A 20,905-nucleotide genomic window follows, 5' to 3' on the forward strand; every position below is an offset into this window, starting at 1 on the left:
ATAATGGACGTTTTTTGACGGGGCTTCCACATAAGCGCAAAGCAGAGGTTGAAGCATCGCCAAATATGTTTCCAAACCAACTAGAAAATATGATGAAGCATATCTTGCTTTTGGCATCACCTGCACAAGTGCCAAGGTAGGTCTCCCCGACAGAATTTGTTTCCCCTGCATCGGGAGTACATGCTGGACTGTCCAAATCACGGACAAACAGTATCCCACAATTGTTTATGTTTTTGAACCCATTTTGCACACAGAGACATTTTTTGAAAAATGTATTGATATCAATGTTGAATATTATTACACAGAAAAAAACAACTGCATGTAAAATAATTACGCCATGACGCCTCTGCCTTTCTAAATGGAGGGACATTAACTGCGTGTGTATATGTAAGCCTGTAAAAACTGCAGAGTAACAGTATTTTGTCTCAATCTGTCATTGTTGTAGAAATTGATCTCATGTAAACAACATGGCGCACAGCGTGACGTGAAAAAAGGACTTACCTTTGACGTTGCGTGACGAACTCCGTCCACACATAAACGCAAAAAGATTTTTGAAATCTCCAACCTGGCAGGATTTTTAGAAAATCTTTGTTTTCGGTGATTTGAAACAGTTAGTTTATTTTATTGCTACCTGTAATTTATTGCAGTTTAATTACACCGTTTAAGGTGTGAAATAACTGCAATGGAGTTTGAAAACAAAATATGGGTGTGGGGTGTGTGGTGGTGGCGGTGGTGTGTGTGTGTGTGTGTGTGTGTGTGTGTGGGGGGGGGGGGGGGGGGCAAAGGGGGGCCTAGCAAAAAAAGTTTGGGAACCACTGTCATAGGGGATGGTTTGTTGGGATTTTGTCACTCAAACTATAGGGTCGTGACCTTAAGGAGGTCTAGGTGGTGTGGAGGTTAGCCGCAGAACAACCGTTAGCCGTTAGAACAGCAGATCTTTATTAGGCATTAACACAACAAGACCATACCAGCCATGTCTCCATGGCTCTACTCCATACATACATGTGGGGTTAGGTAGTCGCCGGTGCCAGCACATTACAATGGTACGGTTTCTCCCAGACAGATACACGAGCAGCATGTAATCGCTGCCACTACACTCACACACTAGGAGTCTCCCCAACTACTACAATAGTAGGACAACACCCCCTAGCGGTGCTATATCCCAATAATAAGGGTTGTTACATCAAGCCAAACCTTTGTAAGCCGCAAAGACCGTCAAACTCAGAAGTGAGTGGTTGTTTAATGGGACAGTGCAGCCTGCAACAGGGATATTTTGGACAGCATTGTTTGACAGAGACAGGAGGATTTTTTTATATCTATATTAATAATGCAGTATAGCCTACATTAAATATATTATGTATAACCCAGCTGAATGAAATACAGTGCTTCAGTAAAATTTCAAGGCACATGTATTCCAGTTTCAGATCCTAGTTAAGATAAGATAAGATAAGATAAGATAAGATAAAACTTTATTAATCCCTCGGGTGGGTTCCTCTGGGAAATTCGGTATAAGATAAAACTATAGTTGTATCACTTTATACCATCTTTTAGACTACATTGAATATTTTTTTATATCTATGATATTGCAAGCATTATGTTTGTCTGACAGTTTTAGTAATAGATTTTCTAATTTATGTACTGTGAAAAAACATGATCAACCTGACAGCTCCCCAAAAGTGTAGCCAAAATGTCTGTATCGCCCCCTGGTGTCTGACTGCGGTATATGTCATACCCCACCCACCACACCCAACCTTCATGTTAGCAGATGGGACAGGAGCAACTAGAGTAGACATGCTAAGAGGAGAAAAGCACAGTCAGAGCATGTAGTGCATTGTGGAAAATATCTGATTGGCCAAGTTTTCATCAGTCATCAATACAATGATCCCAAACACACTGCCAGTGTTCTAAAAGCATAGCTGGAAAAGACACAATGGATACTATCAGTTATGGACTGCCTCCCCGCAGCCTGGACCGCACCATTACTGAAGCAGTGTGGGATCATCAGAGAACAGAACAGAAGGCAAAAACATCCAAAGAAGAGTTTTGAATGTTCTTCAGGAAACCTGGAGAACTATTCCTGACGACTGCCTAAAGAAATGACAAGAAAGCTGCCTGCGATAGCTCAGGCTGTGTTTAAGGATAAAGCTGGTCACATGAAATATTGACTTTCAAGCTCATTCGAATAGTACAAACTCTATTTTTTTTTCCTTATATCCTGTATTTATCTTTATGTTTTTTTAAGGGGTTGCTCATGACCTTTGGACATTACTATAGCTATCAAAAGAACATCCTGGAGTGCCCTCCCTCTTTCTCTCAGCTCATTTCAGCACAGATTTTCACTGGAACTCCAGGGGGAGCAACGTGTACTGATAGAGAACTATTCCTGAGAGTTGAGAGCACTGATGTGGCTGATTCAGGTCAGTGTTACGGTACAGTGATGCAGAATGAAGTCACAGCTCACACAGAGTCTGGGAAAGGCAAGCGTCACTGTTTTTGTTCCGTGCCTGATATTATCATCATTTTACTATGTGACAGTTTGACATGAAAACATTATGATGCCATATCTAAAAGATAATTTTGAGTTACTGCAGTAGCAGGAAGCTGGTGTTAAAGCAGACCTGTAAGCAGAGACGGACACAAGGTGAGAGTGTTTCGATAAGTTTTATTTTACTAAAAAAAAAGAAAAATGGGGAGAAAGTTCACATTAACATTTAGCCTCAATATTACAGTATATTGAAATTCTTCTCAAAGGAAGTAAAATACATCATTTTTATTTTCTTTTAACCTTATATTAAAAATATCAAATAGTACTCATCTAGCAGTGCTTGCAGTATTTTAAGATATGCTGCAGGCTTGATAGCAGAAAGGTTGGCTTTATACAGAGCACAGAGGGTTTTCTTTTATGCAGTTATGTATTGATTTACTTTTTTTTCTTTGCTTTGCAGAGACAGCCTACCTTTTTGTTATCTAGCCTAGTTTGATTGACAAGCTGAACATGCAATGAGGGCAACTACACAAAATCATCCTACAGATTATACCGGTGCAGTAAGACACTTGGAACAGGCTTGCAATGCAACAACAAAAAACAAACAAACCAAAAAAGCTAAATGTTCCATTCGTTGTGTTCTCTCCAAACAACCGTCATGTCACAGGGTGCCCTCTCTCCTCTACAAAGTGATCTGAAATGAATTCTGGGTGTATTTTCAGTACAGCTTACCAACCATGGACATGGTGAATAAGAAAAGTAGACTAAAAAATAACATCACTACCTGAATAAACTTCAAAAAACACACTCCTTAGAGCATTTCTCTAGTTGCACAGAACTGTACAGGCACACGTATTATATATATTTAAAATAAATAGGGCTAATTTGGCCGAGACTCAGTGAGGAGGGCACTTCTCTCTTGCTTGTCAGTACAGAGAGAGGGAAAAGAAAAATTCCAGCCATTTACTGGGACGGCCGTTTTCTATAATTCTTGTGTTCTCTTAAACACACAAGTACACACACACGTCATGTACATCCACACTGTCATTCAGACACATTGGCCTCCTCCTGCCACACACACACACACACACACACACACACACACACACACACACACACATACAGAAAGCCCAGGGAAGGAAACAAAAATCAGGTGCTAAACATTATTCCAAAACATGTAAATGCCTTTATTTGCGGAATGCCTCTGACCAAGAAAACAAAAACAGAAAGTAGAGTTTGAATCAACTGGTTTTTCAAATCATCAAACCAGAACTTGGCAAAGGGATGACAACACCCCACACGCCGAGGCATGATCCTGTGCCACTGCGCCAGGCTGTGGCCTCCAGACCCTTGTCCCCTCCCATTTTCCCCACAGTGGTCCCATAACTCCCTGTCTTCTTGCCAGTGGGAAGCGGCTGGGCTCTCCTCACGTTTACAGGACACGACACATGACTATTAAGACGCCCCAGAAATCTCCTTCACGTGCCCGGCTCCATCTCCTCACAGGACTGGGTGTGGTAGGGTGGGGTGGATGTGGGGTTTAAACTGAAGGGAGATGTGGAAGGGGAGGGCTGGGGGTGGGGGTGGGGGATTGGGGGACTGTACAGTTGAGACGAGCTGCCTGCTGTGGGCGAGGGAGAGCTGAGGCAGGATTACTGACTGCTGGGGACCAATGTTTGTATGGAGTCTCTCTCTCTCTCACTCTTTCGTCTCCAGGTGAAGCCCTGTGGGAGGTGGCCGGGGATTAAACATCGGTGGAGAAGTAGAGTGTGTTTCGCTTCAGCTCAGCATAGGAGATGGGAGGATGCTGCAGGTAGTAGAGCAGCACCTGGACCTAAGAGAGGAGAAAACAAGGCTGTATGAGTACAGCTTCTGCTGGAACAATTTGCACTTGGATGAGGGTGAAAATGATCATTCTGGATTTTGTGACAGAAACATTACAACCAACATATATATATATTTTTAAATATGGAAGCAGATATGGCTCATGAGCAGGCTGCTGTGATGTGCTTTGCTTTAAAATATCTCTGAATTTTTACATTTATTTTTACATTTTTACACTTTACAGGGCAGACAACTTGCTGCTGACCTAAAAATGAGTAAGGAAAGGTTGTGGCAGTAAGCCATGGACAGAAAGTCACCTTTGACCATTATTAAAAAGAAAATCAGCTTCATAAACATAGATGAATCAATGAATCTAATGTTCTTCCTCTCTCTGCTCCACAAATTCCCGTTAATCTCCACTTTAATAACCAGTTTTATCATAAGGGCACATGTCTGGTTAATGCTGTCGCAGCTCATCAGGAAAATCACCTCCTAGTAAGAATGTTACCACTTTGCTAGGTGGAGGGTCTCTAATTAAAAAAAACAAAACAAAAAATACAAAGGAATCCATCACTAATTCACCCAGATTATACTTAGATTACATGCAGGATGAAGCACTGGCCTCATCTCTCTGACATGTTGTATTCTTAATGCAGTAAACATTTAGACTTTAAATAAGCCTCAGTGCAAACACTGGGCTTCACTGTAATGGACAGATGGGACCGTGCATGTGCACTCTGCCCCCATTTATGATGATTTACTCTGGATGTTGTTTATTCTGCCAAGCGGAGCTATTTGTGAACAGGAAACACATCTCTTTGCAGAGATGAATGGATAGCCTGCAGTCTAAATACAGCTGGGGTGGGGTGGGTGGGGGGCAGTGACATTGGTCACTGGGTGATGTGGGAGTGAAATTCATCTGCAGATCACATGCAGCAGCTGTGATACGCACATACGCACCAGTTTAATATCAACTACTTGTACCTGCTAGGCCAATCGATTTTTTAAAATCTCAATTAACAAAGTGAAGCTTTGTATTCAACTTTCAAAAACATCCATGCACCTGTGCCATGACGTCATGTGACCAGATGTCAGAGGCGGAGGTGATGTGCTGTCCCTTCGCGCTCTCTGACTCTGAGGGCCTGAGCAGAGTGGGGCCGAACACGGTGGCCAGGTTATGAAGGGACATCTTGTTGATGGGCTCCTTCTCAGCCACCCTGCAGGAACAACAACCAACAGGCACCGTTAGATTCTCTGTGATGAGCTCAGTCTTATGTATAAAAGTGACTGGAACAGGTTGAACATTTTTGTAAAGAAAGAAGCGAATAAGTGCGATTAAAGAATAACAAAGAGTGTGTGTATTTGTGTGTCTGTGTACCGTTTGAGGTGCTCCAGCAGCGTGAGGAAGGTCATGATGTTGGGGTCAGGCAGCGAGCGCAGGAGGTGCATCATGCAGTTCTCCTTGGCTGCTGGGTCTGAGAGAGCTGTGAGAGGGGGAGGAAGAAGATGTCAGATCCAATTATGGCAAGACGGCTTTCTAACAGTCCTCATCTTCTCCAGTTGGTCAACTGTAACTCACTTTGGCAAAAGTCTAAACAAACACACTTCCTGGAATGAATGTAAGAGCTCAAAGGTCGCACCTATGCCCTCCATGAAGGCAGGATAGAGGCGGTCTGTGAGGAGAGGCTCAGGCAGCTCCCTGAAGTACAGCTTCAGCGTTCCTGCAATGGCGTTGATGTCCATGTCGCTCAGCATCACCAGGATATCTTTGGTATCTGCAAGTCAGACACAAACACTCATCACATTATTCGAGTTTTACACTTGATCCCCGCTTCCTCCGTCTCCAGGACTGAGGCGATCTCTTAACGACCCCGCATGCATTGGTGTTTGACTTTTGTTTGTCACATCAGAGTGGATGGTAGGCCCTGCTCAGTCACATCTCAGCGAAGTAAAAGCAGCTGTGACCACAAAGACTCTTATGCAACAGGAGACCTTGAACACGATACAGCTGCTGCTCCTCATCTGTCCTGGATTGCCTGACTGTCAGTTTTCACTAATCCCTCATCTAGAGTACTAAAGCAAAGACCTCAGTTACTAAAAACCCAGCTGCAGATTTTTTGCAGCATAAGGTGCTATGTTTTTAGGAAATTACTGAGGAAAAAATGGGGTATGCTGGGATTGTAATGCGGGGGCAGCCGGTTTTGTGTTAAACCTATTGCCTTACTGACTCTCACATGACCCAAGTTCAAGACACATACAATAAAAGCCAAATGATGATTTTGTTTGCTGTGTCGATCATTTTATAATGTTTGCCAGTAACATCTGTAACCTGGTTGTTCATACGTGATTCCTGCTGAATAGAGTGAGCGAATTAATCGCTGTGCTGGAAAACAGAGTGAGCCCTGCAGAGTGTCCTCATACAGTCTGTCTGCGGTATACTGTCAGTTTCAGCTGTTCGCTGCAGTGAGACCAGTGTTTTTGACAATGTGCAGAGTGCACCGGGCGTCTCACAGATTTTTAAAAGCAAAGTGCAAGAACACAGACAAATGACTCATGTATTCTGCTGAAAATCAGTATAAGCCTTCACTGATACTGAACTATTGTTCTTGTGTCTGTATCTGACCAGCTTCAGAGGAATGTTTTTTTCTTTGTTAAGCCACTTCACGCCAATCTGTGAATCACTCAAGCATCAAAAAGGCATCTAACTCAGGGGATGAACCATTGTTGTGTCTACACATAACAGACAACTTAGCAAAGAGTTTATTTTATCTTTGGATCTTTAGGTACTTTGTTGCTAGTTGCATTTGGCAAAACGCAATTTGCCCCCATTTCTTTAGTTAATCCATCTACTGTTCACTGAAGCTTCATCAGAAATGGTCTAAGTAGAAGGATGACTGTTGCTGAGGTATGCCAGATTACACAAGAACTGAACTGAAAGTCAGCAGCAACATCTTTAGGACGATGCAATACTATCAGTCATAGACTGGCCTCCCTAGATTGTGGATCTCGACATTACTGAAGCAATGTGTGATCATCTTGTCAGAGAACATCCAAAGAAGAGCTTTGAGTGTCCCTCAACAAGCCTCTTCCTACTATTCCTGGGACTTCTTAGAGAAATTACAAAAAGGCTGCTTAAAGTAAGAAAGTTCAGGCTCACATGACGAATAAAGGTGGTCATAACAAATATTGATTTTTAAGTTTCAGAATCGTACAAACTCTGTATTTAGCTGCATCTTTGCCTCTCAATAAATTATTGCTATTTGGAATTTTCCTAGAGCAAAAGAAATGAGTTGTGGCTCATGACTTTTGCACAGTAGTGTATAAATGTAGATGTCATTGACATATTCTGCATCACAGAATCACGTCTACTGCATTGCAAAGAGAAAGAACAATAAACGATATTCTCGTGCAGTAAAGATGATGGGAGGAAGAGCGTGCCACACAGAGACAGTGAATGGAGTCTTACTGGTATCAAATGCTGATTTGAGGGCCTGGATATCAGTGGCCACCCCTGAGATCCTGTAGATTCCCACTTCATCGATCCCCCTCTTCTCCACCTCCTCAATGCACTGACGGACTATGTAAGGCACCTTGGAGCGCTCGCGCCTGTGGACATATACAGCAGTTATTTTCTGATGACTGGACTGAGCTTGCACATCTTCATCCCAAGCGCCATGAAAACAGTCGTTTCTTTTCATGAGACGGGAACTTTACTCATCATCTCACATATACATCAATGAATGCCTATTCATGAACCTTGAAATGTCTCATTCTATCATTTAGACACATGAGCTCTGAGCCCTTTTCAGTCTCAACAACAGGAGCAAGCTTACTTTGTAACAACGTTGATTTTGACTCCAAACACGCCACTCTGTTTTTTGGACGGCGTTCTCTTCAAGCTGAGGTCTCGACTTGTAAACTTCATGGAGAATTCCACTTTAATCTGAGGAGGAACAAACAACATTAAGAAGGCAAAATTGAAACTCTGGGATTGGTACGAGTCACTTTGTGTGCCACGACTGACATCTTTAAACTAATCATTTTAATATATGGAGAAAAAAACCTAAAAGAAAAGAAAAAATTGTGGAAAAAAGTTTATGGGAAAAAAAATCCTTTGTATATATTTAGTTATTTTATTCAAAATTCTGTCTGTACAAATCTCCGACCTTGAAGGCTTTATTTACTGGACTAGTCCAAGCTAAAAGTCCCTCTCAGATACTTACCCCATTCATCTCTATGACATCCATGTGCCAGTTCTTGGACTGCACTGTCTGAGGATCCAGCTGAAAGACACAACACAGACAAAAACATGGTTGTTAACATTTTTGAGAAGCCTAAATAAGGACATGACTAAATTCATACTGGGATTTTCCCAGGAAGAGAAAAATTGCTTAATCACATCATCAGTGAGCCGTCGCTCCCTTGGACAACTCGACATTTCTCAATACAACACACAGAGAGGAAGAAAGAAAAGCCTGGCAACACTACCTGTACATTTCCTCGAAACCTGCTAACTTAATTCCAGCGTACCCACGGTGGGTGGTGTGACCAAACCGGACTTTGCCACCAGGGAAATTCTTTTCCCACATAAATCCTCAGGAATGTTTGTACTTGTAGGACGGAAATAGAGTCTGCTTTTATGCTTTTGTCTGTCTCTAAATAAAACCTGAGAAAGCCTTAAATTTCCATTCTAAGACAGAAAGTGGTGAAGTAAAAGTGAACGTCCTCGTGTGTTTGACAGAGAAATGTAATTTAACCTCTTTACATTTCACTAAAGAAGAATCCCAGTGATGCAGTAAGACATTCAAGTACGATCTGACACCTTTGGGTTTTTGTAGCTACAGAGAATTAACACGTAATTAAAACAACTGAAAAATATCTCCAAAATTATAACCACATGGAGCTCAACGTTCAGTTTTAGTGGAGGAGGAAAAAATAAGGAAACTGGAGACATGACTGCACTACTTGAAGCCCAGGTAAAGTAATGCTTGTAACCCCGGGCTCTAACATAGATGCGGGACGATAAACTGAAGGCAGTAAGTTTATCGTTTAACAACTTTTTTGCTTCTGCTGCCCTTGTACGCCCTCAGCAGTCTCTCAGGCGTCGAACGAGGGCTCCAGATTGACTGAGACACCTCTCCTCGTTTACCGCACATATTCTCAAAGCGTGGCTCTCACGTCTCTCAGTGAGACAGCACAGACAGCTTGTTGTTGTTTTAAGTCTCCTGGAGTCTGCGCCCGCTGTGCGAGGCCACAACAGCTAATGCCTTTTTTATAGACCGTTTCAGCATCTGCACTACTCAGTTATGTCATCGCAACCCTGCACAGCGATGTGCTCAACGTAGAGGAAAATTACTCTTGCTGGGTGAGCGCAGGGGTAGCACGCTCCTCTTATTGTCGGCATTAAAAGTTTTTAGTGAGTGTATTTCATTACCTCGTAAAAAGGCCATTTGGCACCGGTTTCACGCATTCCTATTATCGCTAAAGCCTGTTTTCCCAGCAGTGTTTGGGCTTCAGACGAGGGACAGGTAATCACTGCAATCGGGGCTTTACACAGCAACTGCAGAGAAGGGAACCGGGCAAAGATCCAAGGCTCACTGATGACGCCTCTTTAAGCCCCCCTTAAGTAAACTAATTGAAAAAAATAAAAAGAAATATCCTACCCATTTCCTCCTTATTACTCTGCTAATTTCTAAAAATCCTGATTAAAAATGAATGTACTCAAAAAGGGTTGTAAAAACAAAGAGGGTCCATTACAGCCATTTGTATACTCAGTGACCCTGTCCAGGCCTGTATCCACAACTGGGCCGTTTATTAAAAAATAGCTGAGAGGAACTTGCTCCCCCACTCGCCTGCTTCCCTGAGAAATGAGTTTGAGAGGAGGCCTGCATGAAGCAAGCTTTCATTTAGTTTATAGTAAGTATTTCATTCAGAATAAAGCACAAAATGTCAGCAGGAGGGATTGCACTGTAAGACGCGGTTTGTGACTTAACAGAGGATGAGTTCAGTCAGCTGGTCTAACAGCAGAGGGAGGATTTAAGGTTTTATTCCGAGTGACAGCTCGCAGTCAGGGAACCTTCAGGAAGATGGCAGGAGGTAACAGAGCTGAGAGTTGATATGAGAGATGTAAAGAAGAAAAAAGAAGTTTGCTTTACTAGTTAAACTCTGAAGATCTCAATGTGACCACAGCAGAACAGACACTAATAAGACATACACTACACAGGATACATTTTAAAACCTTTCTTCTGGTTGGTCTTTACTGTGCATAAAGACTTTTTAAGGCTCAGTAGAAGAGCATAGCTTCATTCCTGCCCACACCAATGAAAAATCCAATGACCAATTTCCTTCTCTCAGGAATGCATGCATGCATCTAGTATGTGGGCACATGTCAAGGAAGCTGTCAGACATTCTCAGGCTTACATGGTTCTGAGGAGAACCCTGAAGCACAAAAACAGCTGAAAACAAAAATTTGTTCACATTCCAGCTGGAGTGCACACATTCTGCTTCTTCTTTTTTTTTTGTTGTTGTTGGAGAGTACACGATGTGCACTTGTTTTGAGGACAGAGCAACTGACCCGGCTTTTATATGGGAGCAAGTGTGCACACCGAGTATGAGGTACATCCGGTTTACTTCCATCCGGCCGTATATGTGCACGTCCCACTAACCCTGTACTCTGTGTGCTTAAACACACTAACCCTCATTTATCTGCTCTCCTGCATGTTTGAGCGTATTGAAATGAACATAACAGGAAGCATGTGGCTGCCATGTGATACGGTCCATTTGCAGAAACCTACAGAAAAGTCACGGTTGATTTGAGTATCCTTTTTCCTGCATGTTGCTGGACTCTAGGTCAGTCATGCAGAATACAGGCTTTGGTATCATGACTAAGAGTCTTCAAATAAAGAAGCAGGTAGACATGAGCTGGGACGTACATGCAGTTTGAACAGAGTACAGGCTGTGCTCTACTCAGACTGATCTACAAGATCAAAGCTGATAAGTCATTCTTTTGTGCTACTAAATGGTTTCTTTTACACCGACAGGGCAGAATGTGGTTATCAGTCACACAGTATTACTCAAACTTGTACTCTGGATTTCAGTTTTACATTTCAAGAAAAAAAAAATCTTGTTCCCGCCCGGTTTCGAACCGGGGCCCTTTCGCGTGTTAGGCGAACGTGATAACCACTACACTACGGGAACTAACTGAGAGCCCTCCCCCCTCCCCTCTGGAAATATAATCCCGCCCTCCACCCTGCTGTGGATCGGAGACTGACAGCAACAACACAGGGGCAATCAAGGGTCTGCATCCCCTCTGGAGCTGCACAAGCCTCAACACATGCAGCGCTACAAAGAATCTCGATGCATCGGTGTACATCATGCTCAATGTTCTCTGTGCACAGGGATCCCTCTTTCCTGTCCACAGGAAAACTATACATGAAAGCATTTTCATCTGACAAGCGTGACCGATGCGGGTCTGTGAAAGGACAGTTGTTTGCAAAACTACGTTTCTGTTAAGTGCAAAAAGAAAATCTTGCTCAGACGTGCAAATTTGTCACCAATATGAACATTTAGTATCACATCCTGCTCAGATTTAGTGCAACTAAAGAGCGGTGTTTGGACACTTGTTTGTTTTGTGTGATTATAAATTTATGTAAAAGCAAGAGCTGAATAATGCAGACCAAAGAGAAGAAAAACAGCGGCAGAAGACCGTGAACCAAACAGTCAGGTAGAAAGTGATGTGTAAAGCCAAACTAATGAAATCTCTATAGACTTAATTAGCTTATTGTTGCTGTGCTTGGAGAGGTAATGTGTGCTGGCGACAACACCGCAAAAAGCATAACTTGATCTTTTGATATGCTAAATTAATGAATCGCTGTTTAATTTGTCCTTTGTGTTTTCATCACACTTTTTCACCACTGCTTCTCTGCCTGATTAAATATTCATTCAGCTGCAGAAAGCTTTTTATTAGTCCTTTAATTAGAACGTGGTGCTAACTGTGCGGCTCCTTGGATTTAGCAGGATTACAGGAACCGTGTGCACAGTGACTGAACCTTTATTTCATTTTTTTTTCTTTTTAATTTCCAGCTAACACATCCTGCAGCAGCAAAGTTGCTCCTGCTCCATAAGCAACAGGACTATGAACCATAATGTTTATATGACTCAACAGCTGCTGATGTCAACGAGGCCATGGGAGGTCTTTGACTCGGTTGCCATGTTGCCTTCTGCCCTCTCTCCCTAGTTTGGGCCAATCGGCGGGGATTTTCAACTGAATGAGAGTTGTGATTTGCAGACTAGTCTTTTATCTCTGCCAGCAGTGTGTGATTCTCATCCAGCGCCTGTAAGCAGCGACACACAGATGAGTACTACACTTACGCAACACCATCCTTGCCTGCAGCAGAGCGGAGCACTGATACTGAAATGCAGAAAAAATAAAGAGGTGAAATATTCCTTTAATATTCAGAGTCAAAAACAAACACCTCCTTTATTTTCCTTAAAATACCCTTATGATTTGTTTTTTATGATTTCTTCATTGTGCTGCAGCATGAACGTGCTCAGGAAAAGACTGAAATCTCTTCAAATTCACGTGATTTCAGGAACTAACTTTGTTATTGACCAGTGTCATCTCTCGTTTCCACACGGAGGAGAGACACAGTCAAAGACTACTTTGTTTCATTGTCGTTTACTTCGACATTTTATCATTTAAATGCACCGTTCCCACCATCCAAAGTCTGTAAACTGTAGCCACGGCAACTAACCTCCCAGCTAATGTGAAAAAAAGAACTGGAGTAAGATTCAACTGAGCAACTATGCGAGTTTGTTTTCCTGATTATTTAGTAACTTTTCATCACATTACTTTTGCTGCTCAGGCTCACAGCATGTGCTTTATGTTTACCAGCAGTGACAAATACAATTTTAGTGACCATATCTTTATAGATACCTGCATGCGAGGGGCAAAAATAAAGTGCACAACACTACTGTGATTAATAGCACATCCCCAAAATCTCACTCCGTAATTAAATGATTAATGCCTTTGTGTCACTGTAAGGAGATTAAAGGCTATTTGCATGCTGCCTGCTGCACAGCCAGAAGCAAGGGGGTCACTGTGGGCATCAACCTGAGAATGCTTTACTGACCTGCCACTCCCCTCCTGGAGCCCATTAACCAATCACAGATCTTGCACACAGGGGGGGATGAATTGGGGCCAATAAAGGGCTATGCCCTCCGGTGGAGACAGGAGGAGATTTATGTGGCCTATATAAAAAGGCCATTAGGGGACTAGATGGCATTTTAGGTGCACAGAAAGGATGAAACGCTAATATCTCGTCTGCACTAATCAACATACTAAAATGGAGAGTATAATTTCCATATGGGGGCTGAAATGCTGCAAGGGTAAGAGGTAGGATGAGTGAGTGGGAGGGAAGATGATAATGGTCGGATGTGATTCTCCTCAATGGCTTAGTCTGCATTGTTCTCTGCACTAAGCTGGCTAAAAGTCCACAAAAAGGAGGGAAAAACAGAACACGGGCCAAAGCTATAACCCCACATCCCAGCATCAAGGCTATTTGCTGCTTTGTCGCGACACATCAAATATATTGTGTCTAGTTCTACACCAATTAGCGTTTTCCAGCCAGCTTCCCATCTCATCACACTGTGTCTTAATTAGGCGCTGCTTCGGGCTCACGTAGGGAGCACAATTCCCTGGTGTACTTCCGTGCCCTCACCTATCCTTTTCATCGACATTCCTCTAAACACCCAGTAAATAACATGATGCATGCCACAGATGCACAGACAGAAACAAGAAGCAATATGCCCTAAAGTCTGCTTTTCCAGGCCCCAACAATTATGATTCAAATTTCTAAACGCATATCTGCATGATTTAATTTTAAAAGCATGCACAACAGAGTATTTCAGTTGCACACACACACTGCTTAACCAAAAACTAAGAATGAACCCTTTACAGAAAACAGAACTATTCAAAAAATCCATGCGTGCCTCTGCTGTGTTATGGTTTTAGATAATATCAGCGGATAGTTAAACATCATCGAGAGCAATCACCAGCACATTGCAATGAAACACATGACCGAGGGAAAGAAAGGGGGGGACTGTAGAAAGACTGATAGGATCAAAAGGCAACCAAGCTTGGAAAAATGACAACACGAGCTCACTCAAAAAAAAAAGAAAGAAAGAAAAAGTGGCATTCAGCGAACCAAGAAAGAATTAAAGGATGAACCTTACAGAGCAGATGGGTGAACAGGGATTTCGGCACGGTGTGAGTGCAAGGTGGCAAGATACCAAAAAAACTTATTGCCAAAGCTGAGAAATTTGGACAGCAGTGAGACAAAGGGACTTCCTCCTCTAGTGCCTTGACATTAACACGGTGGTACCTGTGTACAGAGAAATAATGTATGTAATCACTGTTTTATTCCGCTCAGTATAAAAGAGTGGTCAGCTTTCCTCAGGCTCGTGCTGAATAATGGAAAACATGGAAGCAAAGGTCAGCCTAAATCTGACTCTTTGTTATGAACACGGTTACTATGCACACAAATTACAGCTCAAAACGCTGTTGATGCTGAAGAAGAGGAGGGCTGTGCAAGAACGTGGTCACCCCCTCCAGATAAATAAATACCTAAAAATTCCTCAGCTTATGTCTGCATTACTCTGTTTCAGCTGTGTGTGCAGAGCTGTGCACTGAATCACAGAACACAGAACCTTTGCTGCTCAGACAAATGAGTCACAAACCAGAAACTGCATTTAAACTACATCGCAACACCACGAAAGGCCAGTTGCAGACACTACAAAGAAAGGGATAATAACTGGCTGCATACCAAAGCGACATCACGCAAACATTCCAGATGTGTGTCTCAGAGACAATATGGAGTAATATGACACTTAATAAACAGAAGAAGAAAAAAATCGTTGCTTTAAATGCCAATGAGGCGTCATTATCACAAATGAACAGCAGAGGGAGCCATTCTGATCGTCAAACAACATGATATAGCTGCCTTTTAGTCATCACTAGTAGCTTTTTTTAAAAAAGGAGAAAAAAGGCTTGTGGATATGAAGACTGATGGAGGGGAGAGGGCAGGGAGCAGGAAATTATTATTTCATATTATTAAACAGAGTGCTTTTAGAGCGATCGTGAATTCCTATCTTAATTAAATCGTCGCACAGTCCCGTTTCATGTCGGTACCATTTTTTCAAATATTAACATCTTCTCACAAGTTATTCACAAGTGAGTGTAACCGATCCTGCATCAAACTCCAGTGCAATTCAGGATTAATCAAGAATATTCAATACTTTTTAAAGCTCAAATATTAAAGTTAGTAATAGAGGTGCAGATTCTACCAGGGTAAAAAATGGAAATAAACCCATATCCTTATTTCTGGGTCACAGTTTAGCCATCACTATCATCACTAGCTACATTCAGTCATCTGACCTTTCAGAATAGAACAATAGTCAACTCTGCACAGAAATAAAGACACCCATTAAGAGAGCACACGCACACAGAAAGGGATGAACTGAGGATAAAAGAGAGGGAGAACCAACAGATGGAAGTGACACAGTGATAAATAGAGGATGGAAAAGATTAAAGAGCAAAACCACAGCTTGTGTGTGTGTGTGTGTGTGTGTGTGTGTGTGTGTACATATGTTAACCAGAAACCTTTTGTCTGAGCAGCTTGCTGCGGACGCGGCCCCATAGCTTGGCCCCAGTGTTGCTGTGCCTCTTGTGCACAGGGGTCTGTGGCTGGCTGGACAGATTGTGCTGATTCTGGTCCACGCAGCAGTGCTGCTCCAGACGCTCACACACCGAGTTCAAGTTTACATCCGATACCAAAATCTCCGTCATGCCAAAGCCTGTGAATTCCTCTCCCACCGAGACACAGGTGGAGGAAGAACACCGCGGACGATGAAGAGGATGGGAGTACGGATCCCCACGGAAGCTCTTAGTGATCAGTGAGTCGCTTCAGCAATCAAGTTTCAGAAAAAGACTCTGAAATTCACTTCAAAAGAGGAATGAGTGATGAGGAGGAGAAGTAGAGAAAGATGCTGCCATGGTGTCCTTGATAAGCCTGATAGTAGGTCCACGCTGATGCCCCTCTCTGTGAGTTCGCTCCACAGTCAGCTGCCAGCATCTCCTCAGTGTGCGATCTGACTTCCACAACAGCAAGCACACATACAGAGCGACTGAGCGAGAGAGAAAGAGAGAGAGCGCGAGAAGAGGGAGGGAGATGGGGGGTGAATGGGCTCCCGCTGTCAGTGAGCAGCTCTGCTTCTCCAGATGTTGATGGACACACCTCCAAAGAGAGAGAAGGGAGGGGAGGAGGGCACAATAAACAGTCAATGAGAAATGACGGGGGAGAGAGGGTGAGAGAGAGAGAGAGAAGGAGGGAAGGCTAAATGCTGGACTCTGTTTTGTTCAGTGCTTTGACCCCTTGTCAACCTTTCCCAGAGCCGGCCAGCATGCTCAGGAAGTGAGTAAACAAAGAACTGTGACGATGAGAAAGAGGCAGTGAAAGCATGAAACACAGACAGGTAATACCTGCTTCGCCAAAAACATGACTTGAAACATACAGGCAGACCTCTAAGAAGCTCTAAAGGCTCCTATGTTGTCATATCCTTTTAAAATCTGACAAGAAATATCTTTCCTCTCTCCTCCTCTTCTCTGTGCCTCCCTCTGCAGATGACTTCTCCTCCCGCATTCTTACAGTTCTCCGATTTCCACCGTCTACTCTCTGCGAATGTGTGCGTCATTTTTCCACTACAATGCTCGACACTTTTCACCGTGCCTGTATGCTGACATTGGAAAGTCACTCAAAAACATCCACACGCACGCTCACACCCCGGGAGACACAGCCAGCGAATCTCCATGTTTATTCAACAGGACAGCCAGAGCTGGCTGCTCTTAAGAGAAGGATTCCTCTGTATAATGGATCGATATGGGGCAAGGGAGCCTGTGTATGCCTGTCAAACTCCATCTCCATCCACCGTGTCCCATCCCATTTGAATTAGGGAGGGGGAGTTCTGCTGGTGGAAAAGGTTACAGACATGAGGCTGCATTTTAAAACCTCCAGACTGGTAAGACACACCGTCTACTGGGCTGAAATGTCTTTGTGATTCAGACAGTATCTGCTGATAAGCAGCCTGCTGCCTGCTGATTGTACAATGATTCATAAAGAAATTGGGAAAAGACGAGAGGAGCAAATTACACAGTTTCATTGATCTACTACAATGATGGCAAACATGAAATAATTATAATTTAGTTACCTTCTGCTAAAGCGGCAGATTTTTTTTTTTGCTGTTTTCGCCACAGTTTTTAGCAACAAATTGGACTCATCCCGTCATCACAAGGCGTCTCAGCTAACAGCAGACAGTCTGATACCATAGTGTAAAAACATGTGGGTTAGAATGTGTTCTGTGGTAATGATAAAACACTAAAGTGGGAGCAGGACGGCCAGCATGTCTCACTTTGTGACCGAAAGTGTAGTACAGAGGGGGTGGTGGTGGAGGAGACCTCAGTCAACCCTCGCCACAGACTATTTTTAACTCTCAGAATTCGTAACTATGAAGCATACACACTCTATGCGTCATATCTTGGAAGGAATGTCTGGGAAAACCATGTTTTTAAAATGGGAGGGGAAAAAAAAACCCACAGGGCGACAGGAAATCTTTTTGGGCAACGCACTGAAAGAATCGTACATCGAACTGTAGCTTGTTTGATTGATTTCTGCTATCACAGCATCCAGAAGAGAAAATAAAGACTAAAACAAGCAGAAAAGTGTCATCATATGTGATGGGAGCTTTAAAATTAGTACAAGCAGCAGAGGCCAAGATACCCTGAGTGTCTGCGGTCTAGTCCTAAAATGATTTCACATCGTCATTGAAACAATTCTAAATCGTTCATTAGAACCTCGTGGCTCGAATTCTTACTACTTTCAGATCATACACCTGCAGTCTGGTTCATGGGGAAAGCTTCAAGTTTCAAACTCAAGCCAAGAAAGCTTTTCACACTTTGGAAAATCCCCCCAGAGCTGCTTTCACAGGCCGAGCAGCAGCAATCTTCGCTCGCAAGATCAGTCAAGTGCGTCTTCAGTCGTCCCACTTCAGTACAGGATGAGACAAAAAACGAATTCCTCTCATTTCCAATTGAAACCCAACATGAGGACACCTGATTGCTTACTTTTACTGGCTTACAGTCACAAAACATGAAGCATTAACAATAAAAGCAAACAGATGTTCATAAATGAAGCCTGCTGCAAACTTTGTTATTAAGAAGGTTCATGTTGTCCAATCTCAGATTCCAGATCTCATTCAAGCTTGAAAATAACCAAATGTGAGGAAAAGTTAGTTTTAATCCATGATTAAAATTTTGCTTTAGTTTTGTTTTTGTTTTTTTGTTTTTTTTGTTTTTTTTTGGGGGGGGGGGGGGGGGGGGGGGGGGTGTAAGAGCAGATTAATGGTCTATTAATGGTCTGTGTCCATGTCTGCAGAGTATAATCACGGTAAGTGAGGGGCAGCCAATTAGAAGGAAGCTGGCTTTCAGGGAGGGGCTCTTAAAGAGACAGGAGCTAAAACTATTTAGCTCCTACAGCAATCACAGTTTAATGATAAATAATATGGTGACAGAAATTAGTATAACAGGCTCAAATAAGCCTTATTTTCTTTCTTGGTACCATAAAACTACAGCTTATGGGTGCAAGCAAAATTTAGCTTCATGTGTTGTGATATTAATTAGTGTGATCATCATCCAGCTTGTAGCTGTCACTTAGACGATGCTGTTCAGGAAACGTTTCACACTTTATGGATAGCGCTATCTGCTTTCCAGTCATGTCTCATCTTCACTTTGCAAATTTTTGACCTTTGGGTTCTCTTTGAAGTGTCAAAAAGCCCCAAAGTCAAAAGATACTGACAGCAGAGGAGTAGAGTAACAGCAGGTGTTCATGCAACCTATGTCGACTGCTTCACAGCCCATCACGTCAAATACATTCATGCAGCGAGCTCACACGCGCACACAGAGTTGCCAGTGTTGCACTCTCTCTTGTGTTGGCTCATAAGTTATTTATGCCTGCACACTATATGCAGACATGTTAGCGCAGAATACCTGTGGGTTTACACAACTCAGCACACATCAAAAACTCCAAGCAGTTCTGCACACAGACCGCCTCCATTCCCTCCAAAACTCAAACCGACTCCATACGTGGCATTTAAATGCAAAAATAATAACAGACTGTCGATGTACCAGAATAATATTTTTCTCAATCATGTCAAAGGCAAAACTATTCGTTTCTGTGGTTTTATTGCTCGGTTTTGCTGTGCGTAAGAACAGTGGAATAATGTCTCCTTAAAAAACACACACACAAAAAAAAACAGGACCTTGCATAGATAGATACGTACTGTAGAGATAAATTAACTGTATGAGATGATGAATTGTGTGGGGCTTTGAGCTTGGGAAACATGGGAATGATAAAAAGACGAAAGATGTATGCAGGGGAGGAGGAGGAGGGCGCCCAACGGGGAGATAAGATTAAGAATTCTTGTGAGAAGAGTAGAAAATGTAAAAGTACATGAAAGAAAAGACATGAGTAATTAGCAAAAGTCTCAACGCTAAAATAAATGTGTTTTTTTATGTGAGGTGACTGTGGTGGATATGTTTGCCTTCTTTTACTCTCTCCGTCCATCTAACACCCACAAATTGTTGTTTTTATGATTTAACTGAGATATATAATAATACTGCTGGCACTCAGTCAGAGGTTCAGCACACACTTTTATTTAAAATGATCTTAATTTAATACCATTTGGCTACCACATGAAAAGGTGAAAAAGCAGAAGGTTGAGTCCCGAGTGCTTGTGCTCTGACATCATGGCCAGCCCTGGCTCTTAATTATAGATGCGCCGGGTGGCACGGCCCCTCGTAAAGCTGCTCCACATGAACAGACGAGGGAGGGGGGCTGCTGAACGAGGCCCTCATTTACAAACTCCACCTAGTTGTGTAGTTGCTGCCTGACAAGCACTGCAATTCTGTTGACTGTGCGATTCTAGGGCCTCCAGTGCTGCGGCCTTCAGCAAACCTCTGCCAATCACACACACCTTCAGGAGCCAGAGACAAATTAATGATCAATCGCAGGGCTCAGCCGCTCTGACATGAATATGGAGCAGCTCTGAATCCATGCCTGCCTAATGAACGCGGGGTGGTCAGTCTGTCAGTCTGCTGTTTTAGCGGGTTTAGTGTGTGCTGTGTGTAATAAGCTCCTGCTGAAGTCTACGAATTATGTTACAGCGGCTGCAAAAATCTACCTTTAAATTCCAGCAGGAGCTCCATCTGAAGAAAAATCACTATTTTCTATTGGAGATATGGAGCAGTTTGCTTTTGGCTTTAAAATGAATAAGAAGACCTGGCTGAGCTGGCTGCCAAAAGCTACTACAGGGGTCTGGGTGTAGTCCACCCTAGACACCCCAAAAACCACCTCCTGCCCTCTGTTTATACTTTAAACTATCCTATTAAATAAAGGTAAAAAAAAAAAAAGACAAAAAGAAGGTTTCACTTTCATGTATGAACAGTAACTAAAGTAGGAGAAAATTACCTCAGCTTCCAATAAACAC

The 20,905-nt window shown here is 42.8% G+C and overlaps 1 protein-coding gene and 1 non-coding gene across 5 annotated transcripts in view; both read right to left on the reverse strand.

Moving 5' to 3' along the window:
* Nucleotides 1-2,646: 2,646 nt before the first annotated feature.
* Nucleotides 2,647-20,905, reverse strand: part of abr (ABR activator of RhoGEF and GTPase) — a 121,483-nt gene continuing 103,224 nt past the window's right edge. For 3 of the 4 annotated variants that reach the window (XM_063488674.1, XM_063488675.1, XM_063488676.1), the window contains 7 exons: nucleotides 8,533-8,592; nucleotides 8,143-8,252; nucleotides 7,776-7,915; nucleotides 5,950-6,084; nucleotides 5,688-5,793; nucleotides 5,373-5,526; nucleotides 2,647-4,319 (listed from right to left, as the gene is read on the reverse strand). In XM_063488674.1, coding sequence (XP_063344744.1) covers nucleotides 4,230-4,319; nucleotides 5,373-5,526; nucleotides 5,688-5,793; nucleotides 5,950-6,084; nucleotides 7,776-7,915; nucleotides 8,143-8,252; nucleotides 8,533-8,592 — 795 coding nt within the window. In that variant the 3' untranslated portion in view covers nucleotides 2,647-4,229. Of the gene's footprint in view, nucleotides 4,320-5,372; nucleotides 5,527-5,687; nucleotides 5,794-5,949; nucleotides 6,085-7,775; nucleotides 7,916-8,142; nucleotides 8,253-8,532; nucleotides 8,593-15,968; nucleotides 16,548-20,905 lie in introns of those variants that run through there. The other variant, XM_063488677.1, reaches the window with a different exon arrangement.
* Nucleotides 11,434-11,506, reverse strand: trnav-aac (transfer RNA valine (anticodon AAC)). The gene has a single exon. It is a non-coding gene; the product is annotated as a tRNA-Val (tRNA).

This window comes from Pelmatolapia mariae, linkage group LG10_11 (assembly GCF_036321145.2).
Source record: "Pelmatolapia mariae isolate MD_Pm_ZW linkage group LG10_11, Pm_UMD_F_2, whole genome shotgun sequence".
In the NCBI taxonomy this organism is placed as follows: Eukaryota; Metazoa; Chordata; class Actinopteri; order Cichliformes; family Cichlidae; genus Pelmatolapia; species Pelmatolapia mariae.